A 23227-nucleotide genomic window follows, 5' to 3' on the forward strand; every position below is an offset into this window, starting at 1 on the left:
CCCTGAGACCCGACCCCGGATAAGAGGCTGAAGATGAGATGAGATGACCAAATACATCATAGTACAATATTAATGAAAGGTGGTCATTTTTTTTTGGGGGGGGGGAATGGAAATGAGTAAACATTTGATTATTTCAAAGCACACGGTGTATAAAAGCTATGTTCAGCTTTGATGGAGGGCTCCATTTGCTCCAACAACCACTCGGCTCCTCCTGTACACCCTTCCCACTCCCACCCGTCACATCGGTCGATTATGTTTTTACTTCGCTGGGTTACAAACACAGTCCGCTGGTGCTCCACGCTCCCCTTCCATCAGTGCGATGCCGCTGAAGTGACAGGAGCTCCTAGGCGCGGTACGGTTGCACTCACACTGGTCAAAGGAACCAGACTTTACCTGTAAAACCTGTTTTGGCACGGTACGGCTGGACAGTGTGAGTGCGCCCTCAGTGTTACTCTCCTTTACATTTTTATTTAGAATCATAATTAAATAACTTGATGCTGTCGGTTTTATCGCAGTAGCCATTCAGTGCAAGTGCTTCTCTATAGACTAGTTTCTGTTTCCATCTATAGAAGTGACCCACGCATGCACAGGAAATCACACACGTCGGAGGTGAGATGGTGCCCTGCAAACTGGTGTTAGCATATTTTTAACTTGTTCCTTCCGAGAAAAACATGCCGAAAAAAAAAGCTGTGAACCTGAACAGAGGAGTTCCTCTTCTTCTAATACTTTGCGGACCCTCCGCATGCACCAAACTCTGAGTCATTGAGAACGAAACGCTGACGTATACATGATTAAAACACATCTTACGTGACCACAGGTGTTGTTTTAACCATCGACTAAAACTCTCCGGGTCGGGTTCGGTGAAAATGCTTATTAGGTGTTTTCTAAGAGCTGATGTGAACAGAAGCCCAGAGAGCCTGTTTGGTCGTTTGGAGATATAATTTCATTACAAATTAAAAAGTACTTTCAAACACATCCATTCAATCCGTTTTAGGGCCTTACAGTACATAATCATTCTCAACTCTGACGCCTTTTGAGATCCCACGTCTGACAATAACGGCTAAAACCTGGATTACATATATTCACAAGCACTCGTGACCAGCGTCTCACGGAAGCGCCAACATTTTTTGGTGTCTGCTGTGTTTTCGTTTAGCGCGACCTTGATAGCCCCGGTCCTTCCTCCGTACGTCCACATGCACCTTTAGGTCACTTTAGTTATGATACATTAAAAGCATTTCGTCTGTCGTCCAGACCGACATGTAAAATCTTTGTCCCTTCACATTCCACGTGGCTCCTCGCTGTAAAAACCCAGTCCGTCCCTTTCCAACTGGCACCCGGCTCCCCCTCCTTGTCCTCCTCACTGTGGTCCCAGTCCTCCCTGGGTGCTCTGGCTGTCGCTGTGGTCACTTCCCCACAGGCGGTAAAACTGACTGAAGTCCACGTACGGCGGGACCCTGCCCGTCTCGTCGGGCTGAGCCGCCTGGCTGCCCCTCTGCCGGAACAGGCTGCCGTCTCCCGAGCTGGAGCTGGAGCTCTGTGTCTGGGTGTTGGTGGACTGGAGGGTGGCTGTGGGGCTCTGACTGCTAGGGACAGTGGAGGTGTAGCAGAGGGAGGAGGAGAAAGGTGGTTGGTTGGGTAGGGTGGAGGTGGAGGAGGAGACGGGTATGAGGGTGGGGATAGAGAAGGAAGAAGTGGGGGCGTCAGCGGAGAGGAAGGGGTCCACGGTGGAGAAACAAAGGAGAGAGGTGGAGAGAGGGAGAGGACGGGGAGGAGGAGGAGTGGTGGAAAGGGAGAAGAGGGAGGTGGAGAGAGGGAGAGGAGGGAGAGGGGGAAGAGGAGAGAGGGCGAAAAGGGGGGAAAACGGGAGTTCAATTATGGGCTGCAGGGTGCTGACAGAGGTCTGGCAGGTTGCGAGGTGAAACGTGCTAAAGGAGCAGAAAAGAGGAGAGGCGAGGACAGAGTGTAGGACACAAGGTGGATATCGGCGGGTCCAAGCCCGTGAGGAAGAGAAATACAGATGTAAGTCAGACAGTGAGTCCATGTCGCAGGCGGAGAGACAGCACAGAGTGAAAGTCACAGAGGAAGAGGAAAGAGAAGAAGCAATCCTCGTGGACGAGCGAACAAAGGGCAAAGGAGGACAACAGAAGCACGCACGGGCAGCAACCTCAAAGCAGCAGCCTCATCAGAGCTGCGCGTGTACCGTATTTTCCGCACTATAAGGCGCACCACATTATGAGGGCACACCTACAGTGAATGTCTTATTTTGAAACTTTGTTCATGTGTAAGGTGCACCGCGTTATAAGGCGCATGAGCCTGTGAAGGCTAGCCAGCATCGACTGTAGCGTCTGTTCTATGCGCCTTATCCTCAAAGCAATTTCAGTCAAAAGCAACTGGACTTGGTTATTTGTCTAGACAGACGTTTCACCTCTCATCCAAGAGGCTTCATCAGTTCATGTACACATCTGACCAGGACCAGGACCAGGACCAGGACGGGACTGGACCAGGCTGGGACTGGACCAACTAACTAGTGTGGAGATCCAGGTATTTAACCTCTCCCAAGGTCGATGATGTCACTGGAACCCTTTGTGCTCCAAGTGCCAACGACCGTGGTTAGAGTGGCAGTCGATGGTGGAAGTAGGTCTGGACTTGGTTAGTGCTCTATTGAGTCTGAACGACAGTCGTTGGGGTCACAGGAGGATATGTGTGAACAGTTGTTTTACAGAGGTTAATTACCTGGATCTCACACCAGTTAGTTGGACCAGTCCCGTCCTGGTCCTGGTCCTGGTCCAGTCCCAGCCTGGTCAGATGCGTACATGAACTGATGAAGCCTCTTGGATGAGAGGTGAAACGTCTTCCTACACAAACAACCAAGTCCAGTTGCTTTTGACTGAAATTGCTTTGAGGATAAGGCGCATAGAACAAACGCTACAGTCGAGGCTGGGGTTACGTTCTGCATCCATTAGATGGAGCTGCGCTAAAGGGAACGTCAACACAACAGTCAGGGGAGGTCGTCTTGTTGCTTCCTCCACTTCGGCACCATTGATTTGTTCATGTTCAACTCTCTGGCTGCTGCTCTATTCCCGTGTTCTGCTGCGTGACTAATGGCCTTGAGTGTAAACTCTGCGTCGTAAGCGTGTCTCTTAACAGGAGCCATTTTGGGCTCTTTACACAAACACACACATGGAAATGAAACGGCACGCTTCACACAGTCGTATATCTCAACATGCACCGCGCGTTACTTCTTCTACGGGGGAAAATAGAGTCGGCGGCTGCTCACCGTAGTTGGAGACCTGTTGTGGCTCAATATTGGTCCATATATAAGGAGCACCGGGTTATAAGGCGCACTGTCGGCTTTTGAGACATGTGAAGGTTTTTAGGTGCAACTTGAAGTGCGGAAAATACGGTACACTCATACTGTATTAAAGTACAGGATGATTCAAGAGGGTGAGCTCTCCCACTCGTAGAAGCTGTCCCTCATTCATGCTTTGTTATAAATGTAGAAGAACATGTTAATGGCAAGTTAAGTGTTTAATCCAAAAGCAGCTTTAGGCTCTTTTGACTCTGCTGTGCACATTATCCACTGAACCACTGTACACAGGTAATTATCTTAATCAGCTGCTCCGTCCCCCTTAAGTCATGTATCGTACATTTTATCTTTTCAAATTGTGAAAAAGAGACAGAAAAGTGCCCGAGACGCTTGTAAGTTATCCCCTGCACGTTGGTTATTGAATTAAAAAGAAGTTGAATCCAGATCTGGAGGAAACACAGCAGCAGCAGCTCAGTCGTGAGATAACTACACTTTAAATGCAGTGGAAAGAAAATGCTTTTCTTCTGACAGTATTTCTTTTTGTTGACGCAGAAGATTAAAGAAATGACTTTGCTCTTCACACAAGATAAAATAATAGCCGCGGCTGTCAAACCCTGTCTGTGAGTGGAACAAACAGCTGTGCGGTGTTTCGACGGCTGATAACAGACTAACTTTGAAACCCAAAGTGGACTTCTTGGATCGTGTATCGTTTGTCTCGCTGGTACCTCAGACGACATGTTTTCTGTCCGACTCCCCGCTGAGCGCTCCTGAACACGTGACGGTGTGTTTTGTTATACTTGTGAGCGCAGACAGCTACTGTCGTGCCATGCAACTGTACGTAACTACTGCACCACCAAGCAGGTTCCTTTGAACACAACATTTTATTATGCATTTCTCTGAAAAGCATTAATATGTTCCTATAACTTGTTCCTGTGCACTGCTGTCAAAGTCAAAATGACCCCTAAGAGCAATACTGATACTGATGATGTTCATACGCTAACCCTGCAGTGTGTGGTGTGCACTTTATGCTCGATATTAAAGTACTTTCCCAGCTGATGCGTCTTCCCTTTCTCGTCTGTGAAAGGGACCCCGGCGTGATACGCAGAGCTCACAGCGGCGGAACAATGGGGAAGTGAAAACCATGCTTTAGCAGAAACAAGCACAGCAGTGGAGGAACGCAGGGGAGGGAAAATCAAGCTAATCTAAAATAAATACAGCGAGGGAGGGACGTGGGAGTTATCTAAAGTACTGCCTAAATAAACGCAGCGGTCGGGAGGGAAATGTTGATAAAAGCTCAGCCAGAGTGAACACAACAGCAGTGGGGGTAAAAAGCAGAAATCAAGTTCATTCAGAGCATGCTCGACAGGAAAACGTACGCAGAAGGAGTAACATAGGAATAGGAGGGGTCCAGCGTAAGCTTACCCAGAGCACGCAGGGACAAGAGACGGAGCGAGCTTACCCTGGTGTGGGGGTGCCCTCCTCCAGGGTGGAGGCAGTGTTGGTGCCGTTGGTGAGGGTGTTTTGGGAGGGCATGACCAGTGAGAGGGTGACGCTGGTTTTGCTGGTGCTCTGGCTGTTGGAGTAGGGCACTGACACGGGGTAGATGCGTCCACCTGGGAGGAAGGACGCACATGTGAAAAGGTACACGATCGAATCCTGTTCGTCTCAGAAGCGTGGACGAAGCTCCACAAACAATACGTTCAGTTCTGCTCTCGCCTGAGGTGCATCACTGCTGTCGTTCTTTTATACTTTTCACAAAGTGCTGTTATCAAGAAGAACTCCATATTGTGATATTTGATACTTGATAACTATTTTAGAGGGGAGAAATTATATAGTGAATTCTTTTTAATTGGAATAAAATGGAGCTTGTCTGTGTGGAGCGAGTGCAGATTTGACTCTGCAAAGGTGCGATTAAAGCATGACATGTAACATTATTATACAAACAATGTATTGCGTGGTTAACCAAGTTTATAAATGAACACAGAAAATAAAAAAAACACATAAAAAGAGAATAAATAGCTAAATAAACATGTTCAGTATCAGTGATTTGCTGATATTAACAGGTTCTGCGTCTGGGTGTAGGCTTTGGTTGCTTGCAGGGCAGGTTAACAGTGTGTCTGTGGGTCTGTGTGTGTGTGTGTGTGTGTGTGTGTGTGTGTGTGTGTGTGTGTGTGTGTGTGTGTGTGTGGCATTGGCTAAAATGGAATCTCAAACCATCGGTTATCGTCTGATGACAGTTCAATCTTTCATTAGATTTTTCTAACTGTTGCACTCAGCAGAAAACTGTTTATAGCGTCTCAACCCCAGAATCCATTCTCACGCCTTAAAGTGCAAATCAGACCATAAACAATGACTCTGAAGAGGAAGTCTTGGCCCGGATGTCTGTTGGCTCTCTCTCTATTAATATATATAATACCAAAAAGCCTGATATATTAGCCAGTTGAGGTGGTTCAGGATCATCTGGTAAGGATGAACCCTGGGCGCCTCCCTAGGGAGGTGTTCCAGGCACGTCCAGCTGGGAGGAGGCCTCGGGGAAGACCCAGGACCAGGTGGAGAGATTAAATCTCCACACTGGCCTGGGAACGCCTCAGGATCCCCCAGTTAGAGCTGGTTAATGTGGCCCGGGAAAGGGAAGTTTGGGGTCCCCTGCTAAAGCTGCTGACCCCGCGACCCGACCCCGGATAAGAGGCTGAAGATGAGATGAGATGAGATGAGATATTAGTTGTTTCCCTCAGAGGCCAAATCGTCTTCAGACCGACTGCAGATTGGTCATTTGCTGATCATTTAAATAAAGCGTAGATAAAAGTATAATAAATAGCTTTATGACACCATGTCTAAAACACCCCGAGCATCATTTTCTGCATTAAACATTGTGTAAAGAAATGTTTCCATATTGGCGCATATTGGAAAACACATACACACCGTTACTGTTGTCTGTGACAGGCCATTATCAGCCGATCATCCAAACCATGCATCAGTCTGGCTCTGAACCCAGTGTGCTGCTTCAGCATATAATGGACAACTTGGGAGCCTAGAGTAGATTGTTTTTTTTCTGCCTTGGCTTTGTTATTTCGGCTCTGTGTGGTATTCTGGACGACACCTCCAGGAATAGTTGAGTTCTCTTGTTCAGGGCTGTCTGCTCAAGGATAAACCTAGTGCTATTTAACATTTATATATATATATATATATATATATATATATATATATATATATATAAATGTATTCCTTTCTGTTCCAGAATAAGACTTATCTCTTATTCTCAGTATGGTTTTAAATGTCAGTGACCTCATCTCATCTTCAGCCTCTTATCCGGGGTCGGGTCGCGGGGGCAGCAGCTTTAGCAGGGGACCCCAAACTTCCCTTTCCCGGGCCACATTAACCAGCTCTAACTGGGGGATCCTGAGGCGTTCCCAGGCCAGTGTGGAGATCTAATCTCTCCACCTGGTCCTGGGTCTTCCCCGAGGCCTCCTCCCAGCTGGACGTGCCTGGAACACCTCCCTAGGGAGGCGCCCAGGGTTCATCCTTACCATATGATCCTGAACCACCTCAACTGGCTCCTTTCAACACAAAGGAGCAGCGGCTCTACTCCGAGTTCCTCAAGGATGCTGAACTTCTCCCCCTCTCTCTAAGGGAGACTCCAGCCCCCCTCCTGAGGAAACACATTTCGACCGCTTGTACCCGGGACCTGGTTCTTTGGGTCCTGACCCAGCTTTCATGACCACAGGTGAGGGTAGGAACCAGGACTGACCGGTAGATCCACAGCTTTGCCTTCCTCAGCTCTCTTTTCATCACAACGGTGCGGTAGAGCGACTGCAGCACCGCCCCCGCTGCTCCGATTCTCCGAACAAACTCACGCTCCATCGTCCCCTCACTCGTGAACAAGATCCCGAGGTACTTGAACTCCTTCACTTGGGGTCAGGACTCATTCCCTACCTGGAATATTTTAATGATTCTTATATCCTAACATCTAATCACATACTTTAAAGGTTTAAAACGACTAAAGTTATTGAATTTTAAGTGGTCACCAGCAGGAAGCCACGACCGTCCAAGAGCGCCAACCTTTGCTTTTCGGATGCATCTCTGCTAAGTCCTTATGAAATACTGAATAGTTTGACCCCTTAAAGCCTTATTTGAATAAAAAATATATACATTTTTAGCTTTATGTGCTAACAGCTCATAATAACATGCAACCTTTGATGAGGGGTCATGAGTTCACCTTGTTTTAAAGTTAGTTAGAAAAGGTTTGGAACCACTGATAAGAAAAGTATGGAGGTCTGGTCCCTACACAGTATTTCCATGAAGCATGAACCGATCCCAGAATGCCTTTCCTTACCCTGTGTGGGCGGGAGCGCCCCGTCAGCCAGTGGGTAGTTGAGCGTCCGAATGAGCAGGGTCATGTCCTCGTGCCGAGAACAGTAGGTCGCCCTCTGACGGCCGGACATGTAGACGTCGTGGTGCAGCCGTTTGACGCGCTCCACCACCGACTGAGCCACTGCCTCCAGACTAGTCTGCAAGGCCAGCTCGGCTGCTACCATGGCAACGATTTCCTTACAGCGGACGGCAGAGGAGACACGGAGCCAGAGAAAGAAAGATTGATGTTAGAGTTGAAGAACTAAAGGAGATGACGAGGCGACCAAATAACAGAAATAACCCAGTCGTAAAAGAAAGATGACATCAATGAAAAGGAGAAAAGAGGAGAGTTGGGTGGAGGAGGTGGTACAGGAACAGGAAAGGAAGGGTAACGACTTAGCTTAAAGATATGACAGATATGAAATAGTGAGTAGGTGGTGGAGAAACATTAATGCAGAGATTAAAAAAAAAGACAACAAGTGGAGAGAAAGTGTTTGAAATGGGAAAAAAAGGGTGTCAGGGTGAATCGGCTAACCTGATTGGCTTGTTCGGGGCCGTGGGCGGACTCAAGGGCATTGATGAGACCTTCTGACATCAGCAACAGGAAGCCCGTCACGCTGTCCAAAGACTGGCTGCCGTGAATCTCTGGCTCCGCGATGATTGGCATCATCTTGGCCGCACTGATGGTGTGGGAGGACGGGAGAAGATAGATATAGGAGATACGTTAATATCAAAGAGAGAGAAAGGGGAACTGGAAGAGAGAGAAGTGGAAGGAGGAACTGAAATGAACAGAGAGACATAAGTGCACCTGAGCTTAACACAATAAACCTGGCTAATCTCATGGATCCAAAGAACTGCCCAAACTTTAGCCACATCAAATTTCCTGCACTCTCTTTGATGGCAATAAGGCGGAAACTCTATAAAGACTGTGTTGTGTGTTTTATGGAGGATCATGACTGGAGTGACTCGTAGATATCTGAGCCTGGTTTGTTTGGCCTGGACTAAAGACAGGAACAGGAAATGAGAAGTGTGAGAGAGGGAGCCCCGGATCGTGGAGTTTCAAGAGGTTCAGCTGCGGTAAAAGAGCGACTGGAGCAGAGTCAGATCTGATAACAAGGGCCGTGATATGGATACAGAGCCTCCCCCTGTCCAGGTGATGTTAAGTGCACACACACACCGGGGAGAGAGGGAGAGGGAGAGAGAGAGAGAGAGAAATGCAGACACAGACACACACGCGCACACACACACACACACACACACACACACACACACACACACACACACACACACACACACACACACACACACACACACACACACACACACACACACACACACACACACACACACACACACACACACACACACACACACACACACACACACACACACACACACACACACACACACACACACACACACACTGCTGAGAGGAAATTAAGCAGACCAATGCCACTGTCCTGTCCAAATACACGATACAATGCTAAATCTAACAGATAAATAGCTTGTCTTGACTTAAAGACTGGATAAAATGTCATCACTTTGTCGTGTGTGTCCTATCAGACACGTATATGTGTGGGCTGTCATCATAACTACCAGAGGAATTGTTGAATTATGGCCAAAAATGCACCCTGTGAGGTCAGGGTGACCTTGACCCTCTGCCTTCAAATGTCCAAGAGGACTATTTAAAAAAATCCCTACGGGGGTTCCAGAGATACTGCGCTCAGAACAATGGGACAGACGGCTCAAACGCATAACAGCTACTGTCACAGCTGTCGTTGGCGCAGAGGCGTAAAATAACTGTGGCTTCCTGGAGTTTAACAGGGAAGCCAGGAAACAGTTTGAGCACATAACTCCGTGTAAAACCACAACTTGATTTTGGGTTTTCAAAAACGTCTGCAGCCTACGGTGTTGGAATAAAAACAACATATTGCAAAGACTACTGAAGCGGTATTGAGTGCTTAATTGATTGGGCTGTGGGTGGATATGTAAGAGTATAAGATAAGGAGTGGCTGCCGTGTGTGTGTTCAGGATGCTGAGTGCTCTGACTTCACCTGAGCAGGTCGATCTCATTGTAGTTCAACTTAACCCGGTAGTCTCCGAGCCGCCTGGTGCTGCTCTGACCGGCAATCTGCCCCGCCTGCCTCACACGAGCTGAATCCACACCTGCACGAAAGGGGAGCGAGAGGGGACCAATTAAAAACAGGGAGAGGTGGAAAGTTAGGACAAACAGAGGAGATGAGTTTGAGGATATGACAATAGGCAGAGAGAGTGTGTGTGTGTGTGTGTGTGTGTGTGGGGGGGAGAAGGTAAAGCAATGAGTAGAAGCAGGAGATGAGGGTTGGAGGAGGAGGGCTGTGTGTGTGTGTGTGTGTGTGTGTGTGTGTGTGAGTGTGTTTGGGGGTGGATAGCGTTATGAGGGGAGAGGTCACCTTCAGCTGGGCTAATGGAACGACTGCCATTCCATTTAAATCATTCAGAAGAGGCGCCTGAACAACAGAATAATTATGTGACTCACAGGAGGAGACGGAGAGAAGGAGCGAAAGAGAGAGAGAGAGAACAAAGGGAGAGACCGGTGCTCGGCCTCCTCTTCTAATGATGTAAGCTGTGAAACTCGGGGAAACAATGCGGCTAATTTGGCGTCATATTCATTACAGGTGCCCGGGCTGCACCTCGTGTGTCCACTGCAAAGCCCATCACAGTGAATGCATTCGCCTGTTACATGCACAGCCCTCATTACTGGACCATTAGCTTGGCTGTCCAGCCATGGATGGATGGCTCCACGTTTGTCTCAGTGCCAGCTAGTCCGCACTAATGGCTGTCTCCCTTTCGGCCTGTGTATCCTGCACGCACGTGTGAAATATGCCTGAAAAGACTTACGCTACGGTGCCAATTTGATATTTGTCTATACCAATGCAAGCGATATACCAGAGCTTTTAAAACGTTGGAATAAAAAGGTTACAAATAATAATAATCGGAAATTAACTACCGTATTTTCCGCACTATAAGGCGCACCACGTTATGAGACGCATAGAACAGACGCTACAGTCGAGGCTGGGGTCACGTTAAGGACCGCCTCTAAACTCATTGATGTTAAGTTAGCGTGCTAGCGCTGTTGCCTTCAGTCCAATAGTGATTGTACGGACACTTCTACTTGCTGCTCTCTGTTGTCTCTCTGTCCTCCTGCAGCCGTCTCGCTCTGTTACCTCTAAACTCTGTTTAGTCTTCTTTACTTGGCGCAGGTCGTCTTGTTGCTTCCTCCACTTCGGCACCATTGATTGGTTCATGTTAAACTCTCTGGCTGCTGCTCTATTCCTGTGTTCTACTGCGTGACTAATGGCCTTGAGTGTCAACTCTGCGTCGTAAGCGCGTCTCTTAACAGGAGCCATTTTGGGCTCTTTACACAAACACACACATGGAAATGAAACGGCACGCTTCACGTAGTCGTATATCTCAACATGCACCACGCGTTACTTCTTCTACGGGGGAAAATAGAGTCGGCGGCTGCTCACCGTAGTTGGAGACCTGTTGTGGCTCAATATTGGTCCATATATAAGGAGCACCGGGTTATAAGGAGCACTGTCGGCTTTTGAGACATTTGAAGGTTTTTAGGTGCGACTTGTAGTGCGGAAAATACGGTAATCAAACAAACTGAGCACTCATTAAAACTGAAGCGTTCTGTGTTTAAAATAAAGGAAGTTGTGATGAAGAACCAAACGAATGGTTCATACAGCACAGAAAAACAATCTGAAACTACACATATATCATAATAACTCCTAAAATAGTGTGGAAATAAATCTCATCTGAATGAAAGTCCAAAGACGTGCAGGTGTTGGGTTCATTGATGACTCTAAATCACCCGTAGGTGTGAATGGTTGTCTGTCTCTGTTCGTCTCTATGTGTCCTGTGATAGACTGGCGTCCTGTCCAGGGTGGACCCCGCCTCACGCCCAATGTCAGCTTGGATCGGCTCCAGCCCCCCCGAGACCCCGACAGGGACAAGCAATTGAAGATGAATGAATGAATGAATGAATCAAAGTGCACCAAAGTGAAAGTGGTAAGATGGTCTGGTGTATCTGTGCTACCCACCCAGTGCAGCCAGCCTCTGCAGCTCGTCTTCGTTGTCCGTGCTGTGTGGTCGGCCGATCTGCTGGACCTGGTTCTGGCCATCGCTGCTGGACTTGCACAGCAGGGCCCGGTTGGTACCTGGAATCCCACACAAGCGAATAAGAGGCTTCACAAAACTAGAACGTGAGCTGGAGGACATTCAACATTTACAGACATTTTAATTAAATTCCTTTGATTTGGAAGGGAAAATAAAGCTGGAATGGAGTTAGAATAGGTTTCATTTCATGTTTAAAGGGGGAATGAGTGGCCCGTCTTTATTAACACCATGTCAGAGAGGTTCTCATTGCTACTCTTCAATTTTTGAGGATGACACATTTAGCTACACGTTAATGATGCTAACGGTGCTCTGCAGGGACGCACAGGCCCATGTTGTAATTTCATTTGAGGGTTGATTACGGGGCGCTGGTCACTGGCAGCCCCCTCGCTCTAACATCTCTCCTTAAGAGGCGGCAGTGAATCAGTCCATAGGTGACTTGGCTGGGAACCGTAGGATCGCCGGTCCTGGGCACTGCCGAGGTGCTGTTGAGCAAGGCACTGAACCCCCCAATTGCTCGGGACCGGTAACTGGCAGCCCCCTCGCTCTAACATCTATCTTTAATTGCATGTATATAGGTCCTATTTGTGCAAGTGTGTATTACAGGCCTGTGTGTGTGTAACATGAATAATAATACAGTGAAAAAATTCAATTTCCCCGTTTGCGGGATAAATAAAGTAATTCTTCTTCTTTCCAACTACTCTTAACAACAGTTCGGTCCTCCAGAAATGTTTTGTGACCCGATCAGAGTCAAATATTTCATCTGTTCTGTCTATTTGTCTGTTCTGACATAAATATTTTTCAAATATGTGTTTTTATTTACAAAATACGTTTCTGAACAGTTTAAGACTTATTTTAAAGCAAACTCACAGTTACATTTATATGCGACTCGTAAATCTTCATCCTCCTAATTTCTCACTCAGAGGTCAATTAAAGGATTTCAGGGGAACCAAATTATGGAATTATGGACTTTTTCTATTTGCTATAAGTCGTATCTGGATAGTGTTACAAAAGATGGTCAAAAGACGGCCGTTTTATAAATGCTACCCTTGTGTATTGTTGTCTATGTCTTATTTGTGTTACTCAGAGGTCATTTACTTGTTCAGGGGTCAATACAGTACACGCACGCAAGCACACGCCATACGCAAACAAGCACACACACAAGCGCACAGTACACACACAGTTTTTCTTGTTTTTTTAAAATGGAAATTATCTTTGTTGCTTCCAAACACATTTAGTCATAAGTTTACCATCACTTATTATTTTCTGCATTTTGAAATCTCAATTACTTTGTGAATTATTTAATGGTGGAGGATTCAAATTAGGCCCTCTGGGTTTTTTCCTCTTCCTGCACAGTTTGAAATTTGTGTGTATGCTTTTAAAATTCTTGTGCAAACAATGAAATAAATCAATAAAAACCTCCAACGACGAATCAGGCTGAAACACGAACCAACAAGGGATAGATCATCGACTCATTTTACCTCAATATTTACATTTTTTGGGCCCCTGAGCGGGAGCCCGATGATGCCCGACCCCACCCCCGTCTTGAGTTCTATAAACGCCCAGAGTAGTGGGTGCTGCTCGTCTAATCTCCAGACAAGGCCGTCCAATTAGCGGCATTACACTGAAATTGCATGCGGGGGCCCTGTGCGCCTCTTTCTGCCCTTTCTGTGGGACTCTGGGCTTCAGCCACTGTGGCCCTGTGTGTTAATGAGCCGGCGCTGACAAGCCACGTAACTTTTGGAGTGTTCCAGACTGATCCATCAGTCACCAAATATCCCATATACTCTCTCTCGGTAAGCCTCGTGATAATCCTCCTGTTCATATGTGCAAAGTCGCAGTTGCTACATAGTGTATGCGTAAAGGATAGCCGGCTGTATACCCTTGGCTGCCCTCCGCACGCACTCCCACTCACAGCATATCAAATTATGGGTCATACGACCTTAACTGTCAAATACATTTCACATCAACACGCAGCTGGAAGAGCTTTTTAGAGAACACTTACTCTTATGTTTAAAGCTCACTGGGATTCATGTTCTGTCAACTTTGAACTCTTGACCCTCGCACAACGGGCCAGCGGGGAGACAGTCCTTCTTTCTTCTCTCTACTAATTACTACCCCCCCCTCCCCACCACCCCCACCCCCCCATTGCATGCTCTGTGCCACGTCATTGAGGACAAAAGAAAATGAAATCCCAGAGAGAGGGTGAGGGGCTCTCTTCCTTTGCCTGCTACATAATCTGAGCCGTTAGCTAAGAAGACAGAAACATCTAAAACGTTGTATTTAAGAAATGTACGCTCACAACCAGAGTCTCTTTGAATTAGTGCGGCCTTGATTAATGATTAAATTAAGCAAAGTAAGAAGAGCCACAGAGTTACATTTAAAAAAAGCCCTGTGTGTATCAGCTGGACTCTGGAATTTTATCATTAACTTAACGAGAAATACTTCTAAGGAATAGCTGTGGCTCCTCAGGGTCGGTGTGTGTGTGTGTGTGTGTGTGTGGGTTTGTGTGTGTGTGTGTGCGTCTGTGAATGTCTGTCTCTCACTGCCTCATTTGAATTTCCTCACAGTTCAGGATCTAATAAGGCCTGCAGGTTGGTGTTGAAAAAATATCAAAAACACATGTTTCTGTTTCTGCTCTGTAGCTTAAAGGTGTCAGGTGGGAATCACACCATCACACATTTATACACACACACACACACACACAGAGAGAGAGAGAGAGCTATCAAGCTATCATCATGCGCCTGCCCCTGCAGCCTGATTTGGCACCAGGGATTCAAAAACAATGGCCGACATTGTAGGTATGCTTTGAATGAAGAGAGTCAATATGATTCAGAGATCCGTCTGAAGGACACATTAAAACAGAACCTGCGGGAACAAGTTGTGGTTTCTGCAGAACCAAACTTTCAGCACAGTAACGTTATGCAGATGTGGGATCCCCACTCTTTTCTACAAGATCATTTTCAGTGAGGATCGAGCTGGCATGGCAGACGGGGATCACAGCGTGTACTAATGTGTCCCTGTGAAGTCCGATTCAGGGCGCACTCGCACTGTCCTTCCGCATCGTGCCCCGGGCTTTAGGGTCCTTGTCCCCCCCTCCAGGCCCGTTTGTACTCACACTACCTGGGCCTCGGAGAATGCTTCTTGCTGCCTATACGTCATCACGCCGTAACACGTCACATGCATTGATGACATCTTGGCGATGTGTGGCTTTGTTTCCAGATCTTTCCGTAGACCTCGGAGTTTTTGTGCCTCTTGTCGACTGTTTTTGAATCTTTTCATCGACCAAATCTGCAGTAAACACTCCACCTCCGCATCACACCAACGTGAAACTTTCACCGCAATTGTTGTTGTTAAATGTCCGCGCATGGTCCCTCCTTCTATTTTCTATGTCCGAACAGGCGCACATGAGATGACGTCAGAACCAGGTCTCGTGCTCGTACACGTGCGCACACTCGTGCTCGTACATGTGCAAACGCGTTTTACAAAAGCCCACCTCTCTCAGACGGGACATGGACGGCTGTCCGCAGTTATGCACTAGGCTTTAGCCGAAAAACCTGTTTTGGCACGGTACGGAAGGACAGTGTGAGTGCGCTCACACTGTCCTTCCTAAACTTGTTCTGACCGACCTACATGTTGCGGTTTGTCCAATTAGTGTTGGTCCACCCTTAAAAACTCCACCCCTACGTTTCCCAAACCTTTTGGAAAGTTCTTCTCCCACAGCAGAGAGTTTCTTTCTCCACCTGGAATCACCTAACTAAATTTGTCCTTGCTTTCTCCGGTTGAAATGAAGGTTTAGTTCCTCAAAAGGCTTCTGGTCCCCTGGGAAATATCCTGTGGTGGAAATTGCCTAAATGAATTCATGAACTTTCTGATTTCTGTGAATAGTTTACCACCCACTCAGTCCAAAGAAGTGGTCTGTGACTGGGATATTCAAAGAGTGGCGAGCCCTGAACCAAAACCTGCGTAAGTCTGACATCTGCTGGTGTAAAGCAGATTCTGTGGACAGCTACTTTTGGTTGGTCTTCGGTGCAAACTATATTTTCCAGCACTACTACAAAGATGACAAATAAGGTGCAACTAAATCACAGTAATTCTGTCAAGCCTTTAATAAGGACTCTGTAGAAACATTAACTATAACCATCTGAGTGAGCCCCAAAGAGATTTAAGTCAAAAGTTGCTTTTTTTTTGGACTTGGTTATTTGTCTAGGAAGACGTTTCACCTCTCATCCAAGAGGCTTCATCAGTTTATTTACGCATCTGACCAGGCTGGGACTAGACCAGGACCAGGACCAGGACCAGGAGCAGGAGCAGGCTGGGACTGAACCAAAGATCTGGAGTGGAGATCCAGGTATTTAACCTCTAGTGAGTGCGTACACAAGGCCGATGATGTCACTGGAAACCCTTTGTTCTCCAAGTGCCAACGACAGTCGTTGGAACGTCTTCCAAGACAAACAACCAAGTCCAGTTGCTTTTGACTTAGGGCGCACTCACACTGTCCATCTGTACCGTGCCAAAACAGGTTTTACGGGTAAAGGCTAGTTTGTTTGACCAGTTTGAGTGCAACCGTACCGCGCCTAGCTGCGGTCCGCTTGCCGGCCATGTACCGTTTGGGAGAGGTGGGCTTTTATAAAGCACGTCTGCACATGTACGAGCACGAGGTCTACGGCGGTTCTGAGGTCATTTTCTGTGCGCCTGTTGGGACATAGAAAAAAGAAGGAGGGACCATCTGCGGACATTTAAAACAATGGCGGTGAAAGGTTCACGTTGGTGTGATGCGGAGGTGGAGTGTTTACTGCAGATTTGGTCGATGAAAAGATTCAAAAACAGTCGACAAGACGCACAAAAACTCTGAGGTCTACGGAAAGATCTGGAAACAAAGCCACGCATCGCCATGACGTCATCAATGCGTGTGACGTGTTACGGCGTGATGACGTATAGGCAGCAAGAAGCATTCGCCGAGGCCCAGGTAGTGTGAGTACAAACAGGCCTGGAGGGGGCGACAAGGACCCTAAAGCCCGGGGCACGGGACGGACGGACAGTGTGAGAGCTTCCTTAAATTTCTTTGGGGATAACGACGACCTGGACTAATGAGAACATCCACAGGCTCATCTCTGAAAGGGTACTATGAAAATCAATCGATGTAAACGTGAGTGCGTCCATACCAACACTGGCGATATAGAGCTTGTTGTTGAGGATCAGTGCCACCACGGCCGTAGCTCCTCCCGACACCTCCTGCTCCAGCTCCTTCAGACGCTCCTGCACCTTCTGACTCTGAGGAGAAAGCTGGTGGAATGACACATTCTGACCAGCCGCCAGGAAACGAGGAACACAGAGGGAGAAAAGAGGAAAATATAATGAGTGGGAGGAAGCAGGGAGGGAGGGAGGGAGGGGAAGAAGGCGAGTGGGAACGCAAAAGAGGAAAGAATTACAGGAGTGGGCAGAGTGAAGGAGAAAACGGGGGAGGAGACAAGTGATAAAAGAGGATTGAGCAAGAGACATGAGAGGAGGTGAAAGGTAAGTGGAAACAAAGACCAGAGGGAACAGTGGAGGAGTGGGGAAGACAAAGGAAGGAGGCAGGAAGTGAGATGAAAGAGGAGAAGAGATGAGTAAGAACGCAGGAGATGATGAGCATGAAAGACACAGATAGTGTGACATCAGAGAAAATGAGATTATGACTGGATGTTCGTAATGAACCAACGCACGGTGACAAAAAAGTGACTAACATCATCTAACAAAAACACCCACACCAGCACCGTGTGAATAGTGTACCACTATGTGAAGTAGAGAGTGAATGCAGAGCAGATAGGGCACAAGGAGAGAAATATATGTGTGTGTGTGTGTGTGTGTGTGTGTGTGTGTGTGTGTGTGTGTGTGTGTGTGTGTGTGTGTGTGTGTGTGTATGTGTGTGTTTGGGGGGAGGCGGGGATGGGGGCAGAGAGTGCTGGATCTAGAGAAGTGAAACTGAGATCAGCTTATCATATAAAACATGCTGAGGAGACCAATTAGAACATAACAGGCTCATTTTCCAAAGGCTGAGCATTAGCTCTGACTAGCGCCCAAATCTGCGGTTGCTGTGGAAACAAACCAAGAACTCCTCTTCTCAATTTTCAGCCAAATCTGTCAATATGCTTTGCAATGTGAGTGTGTGTGTGTGTGTGTGTGTGTGTGTGTACCTCATTGTGTGGCAGGAGGTAGTTGGACAGGTGAGCCTTCTCAGCCAGAGCGTCGTCTATTGTCTCAAAGTAGCTCTTCTCCACCACATCAAAGGCCTGCAAGAACAAGAACGTGCATCTGTGACACGATGTCGGCGATTATCCAGGTCCGTTTGCACAGGACATAAATGCCAAGGACATGCTCTACATTTTGTGAAATGCATGTGGATTGGAGCGTTGCTATTACAGAGACCAGTTCTTTTTACATCGTTCACTAGTGACTGCACCCCATCCACAATTCAAAGTCCATAATAAAGTTTGCAGATGACACCACGCTGGTCAGACGGATTTCAGACAATGAGGAAACAGCGTACGGGCATGAGATGGAACATGTGACTGAGTGGTGTGGGGACACAACAACCTCGTCCTTAACACCTCGACGACAGAAGAGGTGATTATTGACTTCAGGAGGACACAGAGAAGTGAACACCTCCCCCTCCACATACACGGAGGAGCAGTGGAATGTGTGGGGACCATTAAGTTCTTCGGAGTCAAGATATCAGACGAGCCGGTCTGGATCTCCAACACCTCATCAAGAGGGCTCAACGTAGACTAGATTTCCTTAGGAAGCTGAAAAAGGCCCAGCTCCCACAAACACTGACGCTCAGCTTTTACATGTCTGTCATTGAGCGCATCCTAACCCACTGCATAACTGTTCGGTATGCCAACTGCACAGCTGCTGAGCGCAAGGACCGGCCAGGGTGGTGAAGGCAGCCCAGCGTATCATCGGACTGGAGCTCCCTAACCGGGACACCATGTATGCCAGCAGAATGAGTAAGACAGCCAGCAACATACTCAGGGATCACACACACACCCTGGGAACACTCTGTTGGAGCCACTGCCATCCAGTTAACGGTTCAGGGCACTTAGATCCAACACCGGCAGGATGAGGAACAGGGACGGAAGGACAGTGTGAGGGCGCCCTAAGTCAGTTTTTGCATTGAAAGACTGCAAAGGTGTGAGAAAATTACCCAATTTCCTACCCTGGATAACACAAATTAATTTCTAACTCTTCAAACTACTTTCATCAGTAACATGTGAACCTTTGAACATAAACACACGCAAACCTGTGTGAGGATCCTTTGGACGTCGTTGTCGGCGTGACTGGAGTTGAGCTGTCCCAGCAGAAGTTCAGCCGTCAGACACTGGGAGGCAAAGCTTGCCACTCTGCTGCCATCGTACCCGTTAAACACCCCATACAGGAAGCAGCCGTCCTCGCCTCTGATTGGAGGAGGAAGAGAAAAACAACAATCACGCGGCGTCCGTTTAACTTCAAAGGAGGAAAACAGCGGAGAGTCAAAGAAACCCAAAGATTATAGTGTGTTCTGTGTAAATTGGAAGGTTCAGGGGTGAGGGCGGCCTGATCCTTTTCTGTTTGGGGGTCATATGTGACATGCCGTGTTTGAGAACCACTAAATAGACCACAGGTGAAACTGACAGTAACTACACAATGTGTAGAGCTTATTTTTACTTTCCCTTGCAAAGCATGACCGCATCACTACAACACTTCCTCATGGGATATGTGCAGCAGCACGACTCTGAATGTCAGTCGTCAAACATCAAATATTAGGGTGTATTGTATAGGAAACAATGTTTGGATAAAAAGGGATTAGTTACACATGATTAGCAATGATTTCAGTCATCAGGAAGAGAAAATCTGTGAAGGGTGTAACCACGCACAAGGCTGTTTACCAGGTCGACTCAGAACACACACGCACACACACACAAACACGTCTTATCTCATTTACACTGGCTTCCCAACAAGTTCACTGGAACACTCTTCTTCTCATCTCATCTTCAGCCTCTTATCCGGGGTCGGGTCGTGGGGGCAGCAGCTCCAGCAGGGGACCCCAAACTTCCCTTTCCCGGGCCACATTAACCAGCTCTAACTGGGGGATCCTGAGGCGTTCCCAGGCCAGTGTGGAGATCTAATCTCTCCACCTGGTCCTGGGTCTTCCCCGAGGCCTCCTCCCAGCTGGACGTGCCTGGAACACCTCCCTAGGGAGGCGCCCAGGGTTCATCCTTACCAGATGATCCTGAACCACCTCAACTGGCTCCTTTCAACGCAAAGGAGCAGCGGCTCTACTCCGAGTTCCTCACGGATGTGATTTTCATGCCTGACAATACTCAGTACTTATTATTGCACATGTTCATCACATTACATTAGATGTTATTGTGCTTTAAACAACCAACGACACAAAATGAGACAAAATGACAAGTGAAAGGAAAACTAACTCAACTAACAGATCCACAGAAATAGAACTATTCTTTATAATCTTTTAATATCAAGAGTCATTTTTCATGCAAAAATGGTCAGAAACTGCTTTTTTCAGTCTCTCAAATATGCAGATCTTCTTTTTCTTTGTGTTTCATCATTTATGCCATCGTCAACAACATACATTTCACTCTTCAAACCTTGAAAAGACACTAAAATTCAAGTGTTTTCAAGGATTTCCAGCACAACCCTGTTAAATACGATGTGAGAGGCTTTAGAGACTCCATGTTGCCAAGAGCCTGCCCTGCTGAAGTGTCCTTGAGCAAGACACAGAATCCCTAACAGCATCAAGGACCCCTTTCAGAAGTGGACTGTGGGCACTATCAGCATCATGATGCTATCAGGCGGTTGAGCAGCAGGTCGTTTGATAAGGTTCGATTACAGGAACTGAGCGTGAATGACACGCTGTTGCGTTCTTTGACGCCGTCACTCCAGACGTGACATTCGTCTTTTTTCGTCTCTGTTTTCCCCTCTTTTATTTCCATCCCTCTCTCTTTCTCTTCATTCTTACTCAGGGCATGTGTGTTTCCAGAGTGCCTCACCTGAACCTGAGGTATCCATCCTCGTTGGGGTGGCTAAGCGTCCCTTTACCGTCTGGGCCGTACACACAGTTGCTCGCGGTGCCGACCCCACACATCTGACACAGCGGCAGGTCGTCCGTCCAGCTCTGATGCTGTCGAGAGGGAGAAAAGCAATAAAGTGAAAATCACAAAAGTACATTGTCTGCATATATTGCTTTCCACTAACAGGTAAGAACAGTGCAGCTCAGAGAGAACATCTTTTATATCCTTTATACACACTTCATATACGTAAGATAGACAGGTTTTACGCATGATATGGAAACAGGAGACGGTTTAAAACAGTAAACATATCTATTTCTGTTAAAAACCACATTGATCTCTCCCTTTAAACCTCCAAGTTAATGCTTTAAAATGTTAGATTTTGGTATTTTTCGACCAGTAGATGAATGGAAATGTTCTGTCGTTCATGCATGGTCGCCCAAGTGAGTGTTTGGGTCACATAGTTTGTGTTGATGACCATTTTATTATAAAGCACATTGAGTTTACTGGCAATAGAACGTGTTGCTGGGCAGCAGGATGCGTTACTCAACACACATGAGTGGAAATAAGGGCCTAACAGGAAGTATGCATGTACCATTTAGGGTTAAACAACCACACAGAGCAAAGTTTAAAAGAATAGTTTAGGCCAAAGATACTCAGGTGGACCTCAAAGCAACTTCAGTCCAAAGCAACTGGACTTGGTTATTTGTCTAGGAAGACGTTTCACCTCTCATCCAAGAGGCTTCATCAGGTCATGTACGCATCTGACCAGGCTGGGACTGGACCAGGACCAGGACCAGGACCAGACTGGGACTGAGACTAGACCAGGCTGGGACTGGACCAGGACCAGGACCAGGCTGGGACTGGACCAGGACCAGGACCAGGCTGGGACTGGTCCAGTCCCGGTGTTGTGCCGTATTCAGCACCCCTGTGTGAAATGCACCCCCTCACATTATAGGTGATATTCTGCATCAGAAGGCTGTTGTTTCCACCTATAGGAGTAGTTTATACAAGTAACCACATTAAAAACACACTTTTTAACCTATGAATTGCAAGAAAAGCTGGGATTATATTTCGGAAACGGGGTGCATTTCACGGCAGGGCTGCTGAATACGGCACAACACCGGGACTGGACCAGTCCCAGCCTGGTCCTGGTCCAGTCCCAGCCTGATCCTGGTCCAGTCCCAGCCTGATCCTGGTCCTGGTCCTGGTCCATTACCAGCGTGGTCCAGCCTGGTCCTGGTCCAGTCCCAGCCTGGTTCTGGTCCTGGTCCTGGTCCAGTCCCAGCCTGGTCAGATGCGTACATGAACTGATGAAGCCTCTTGGATGAGAGGTGAAACGTCTTCCTACACAAATAACCAAGTCCAGTTGCTTTGGACTGAACATGCTTTGAGGAGAACGACGACCTGGACACATGAGAACAATCACAGTCTCACTCAGGTGAACCAAGCTAATCAGCAAAGTATCCAGTTAGCTTTAGAGTTTGAGTCTCAGCTCGGTGTGTGTGTGTGAAATATAAAGCAAACAACCCAAAGTCAGAACCGCTCACATCGTCACCTCCTTCTATTATTAGTAATATAATCTGCCCCTGGTGGTGGGACACTAGTAAACCGCATTACGGAGCGTTGAGATTAAAGTTCTGGGTAGCTAGCTAGCTGTTAGCAAACATTTTAAGAGGCTGCACTAAGTTAGCTAGCATCACTAGCGTCACTGAAAGAAACGAAACACCACTGAATGTGGGAAAAACAACAAAGACGGACACTGCTGCGGGTAAAAGACACCTAAGTCCGCTTCAGCTGTAGTGCTAAAGTCACATTAGAGGTCAGTGAGAGGCGTAAATATCCGAGTTTTCACATACGCTCTGTATCAGGTTCCGACGCTGGGCCGCCATGTTGGACGGGACGTGTTGCGTTCACGGACTCATCGCAACGTCTGGATTTTACACTTCGATGTGATAAACGGGAACACAACACCTTTGCATTTAGCATCTTTAAAACGTTTCTACTGCATTTAAAAAAATAAAAATACATGATTCGTGGCTGTTTATGCTTAGTTATCAATTTGAAATGGATTTCATACTCACTTCTTTCCTCATTGTGTCGTTTTGTGGCGTTTTTTGTTGATTAGAATGCACCAATCCTGCTCATCACTGTTTTTTCCGAAAGCATTTTAAGGCAGCATCAGTGTAATTCTGTCACACTCATTTTTTTATTGTTATTTTTTATTCAATAATTCAAAATTCAGCAGGTTGAATGTAGTAAAGTTAAACAAGTGAATCATTTATCATATAAAATACATAATAGTAATAATAATACATGATACATAATACGATACATCAAAGGTGAAGCAACAAACAAA

At 47.0% G+C, this 23227-nt stretch overlaps 1 protein-coding gene across 4 annotated transcripts; it reads right to left on the reverse strand.

The window, feature by feature from the left end:
- Positions 1-938: 938 nt before the first annotated feature.
- tab1 (TGF-beta activated kinase 1/MAP3K7 binding protein 1) lies at positions 939-22773 on the reverse strand. Of its 4 annotated transcripts, none has more exons than XM_083924549.1 (11): positions 22728-22773; positions 20851-20981; positions 19101-19254; positions 17995-18090; positions 16984-17104; positions 11746-11862; positions 9712-9823; positions 8193-8337; positions 7641-7854; positions 4767-4920; positions 939-1580 (listed from the first exon to the last, which is right to left on the reverse strand). In XM_083924549.1, the coding sequence occupies exons 1-11, from the start codon at positions 22758-22760 to the stop codon at positions 1358-1360; spliced, it is 1500 nt and encodes a 499-aa protein (XP_083780675.1). In that variant the 5' UTR covers positions 22761-22773; the 3' UTR covers positions 939-1357. The 4 variants fall into 4 exon arrangements, with proteins under 4 accessions (XP_083780675.1, XP_083780674.1, XP_083780673.1 ...); XM_083924548.1 differs by having other exon boundaries at positions 939-1583; XM_083924547.1 differs by having other exon boundaries at positions 16984-17122.
- Positions 22774-23227: the final 454 nt, after the last annotated feature.

Source organism: Echiichthys vipera, assembly GCF_963691815.1.
Source record: "Echiichthys vipera genome assembly, chromosome: 2".
NCBI classification, from domain to species: domain Eukaryota; kingdom Metazoa; phylum Chordata; class Actinopteri; order Perciformes; family Trachinidae; genus Echiichthys; species Echiichthys vipera.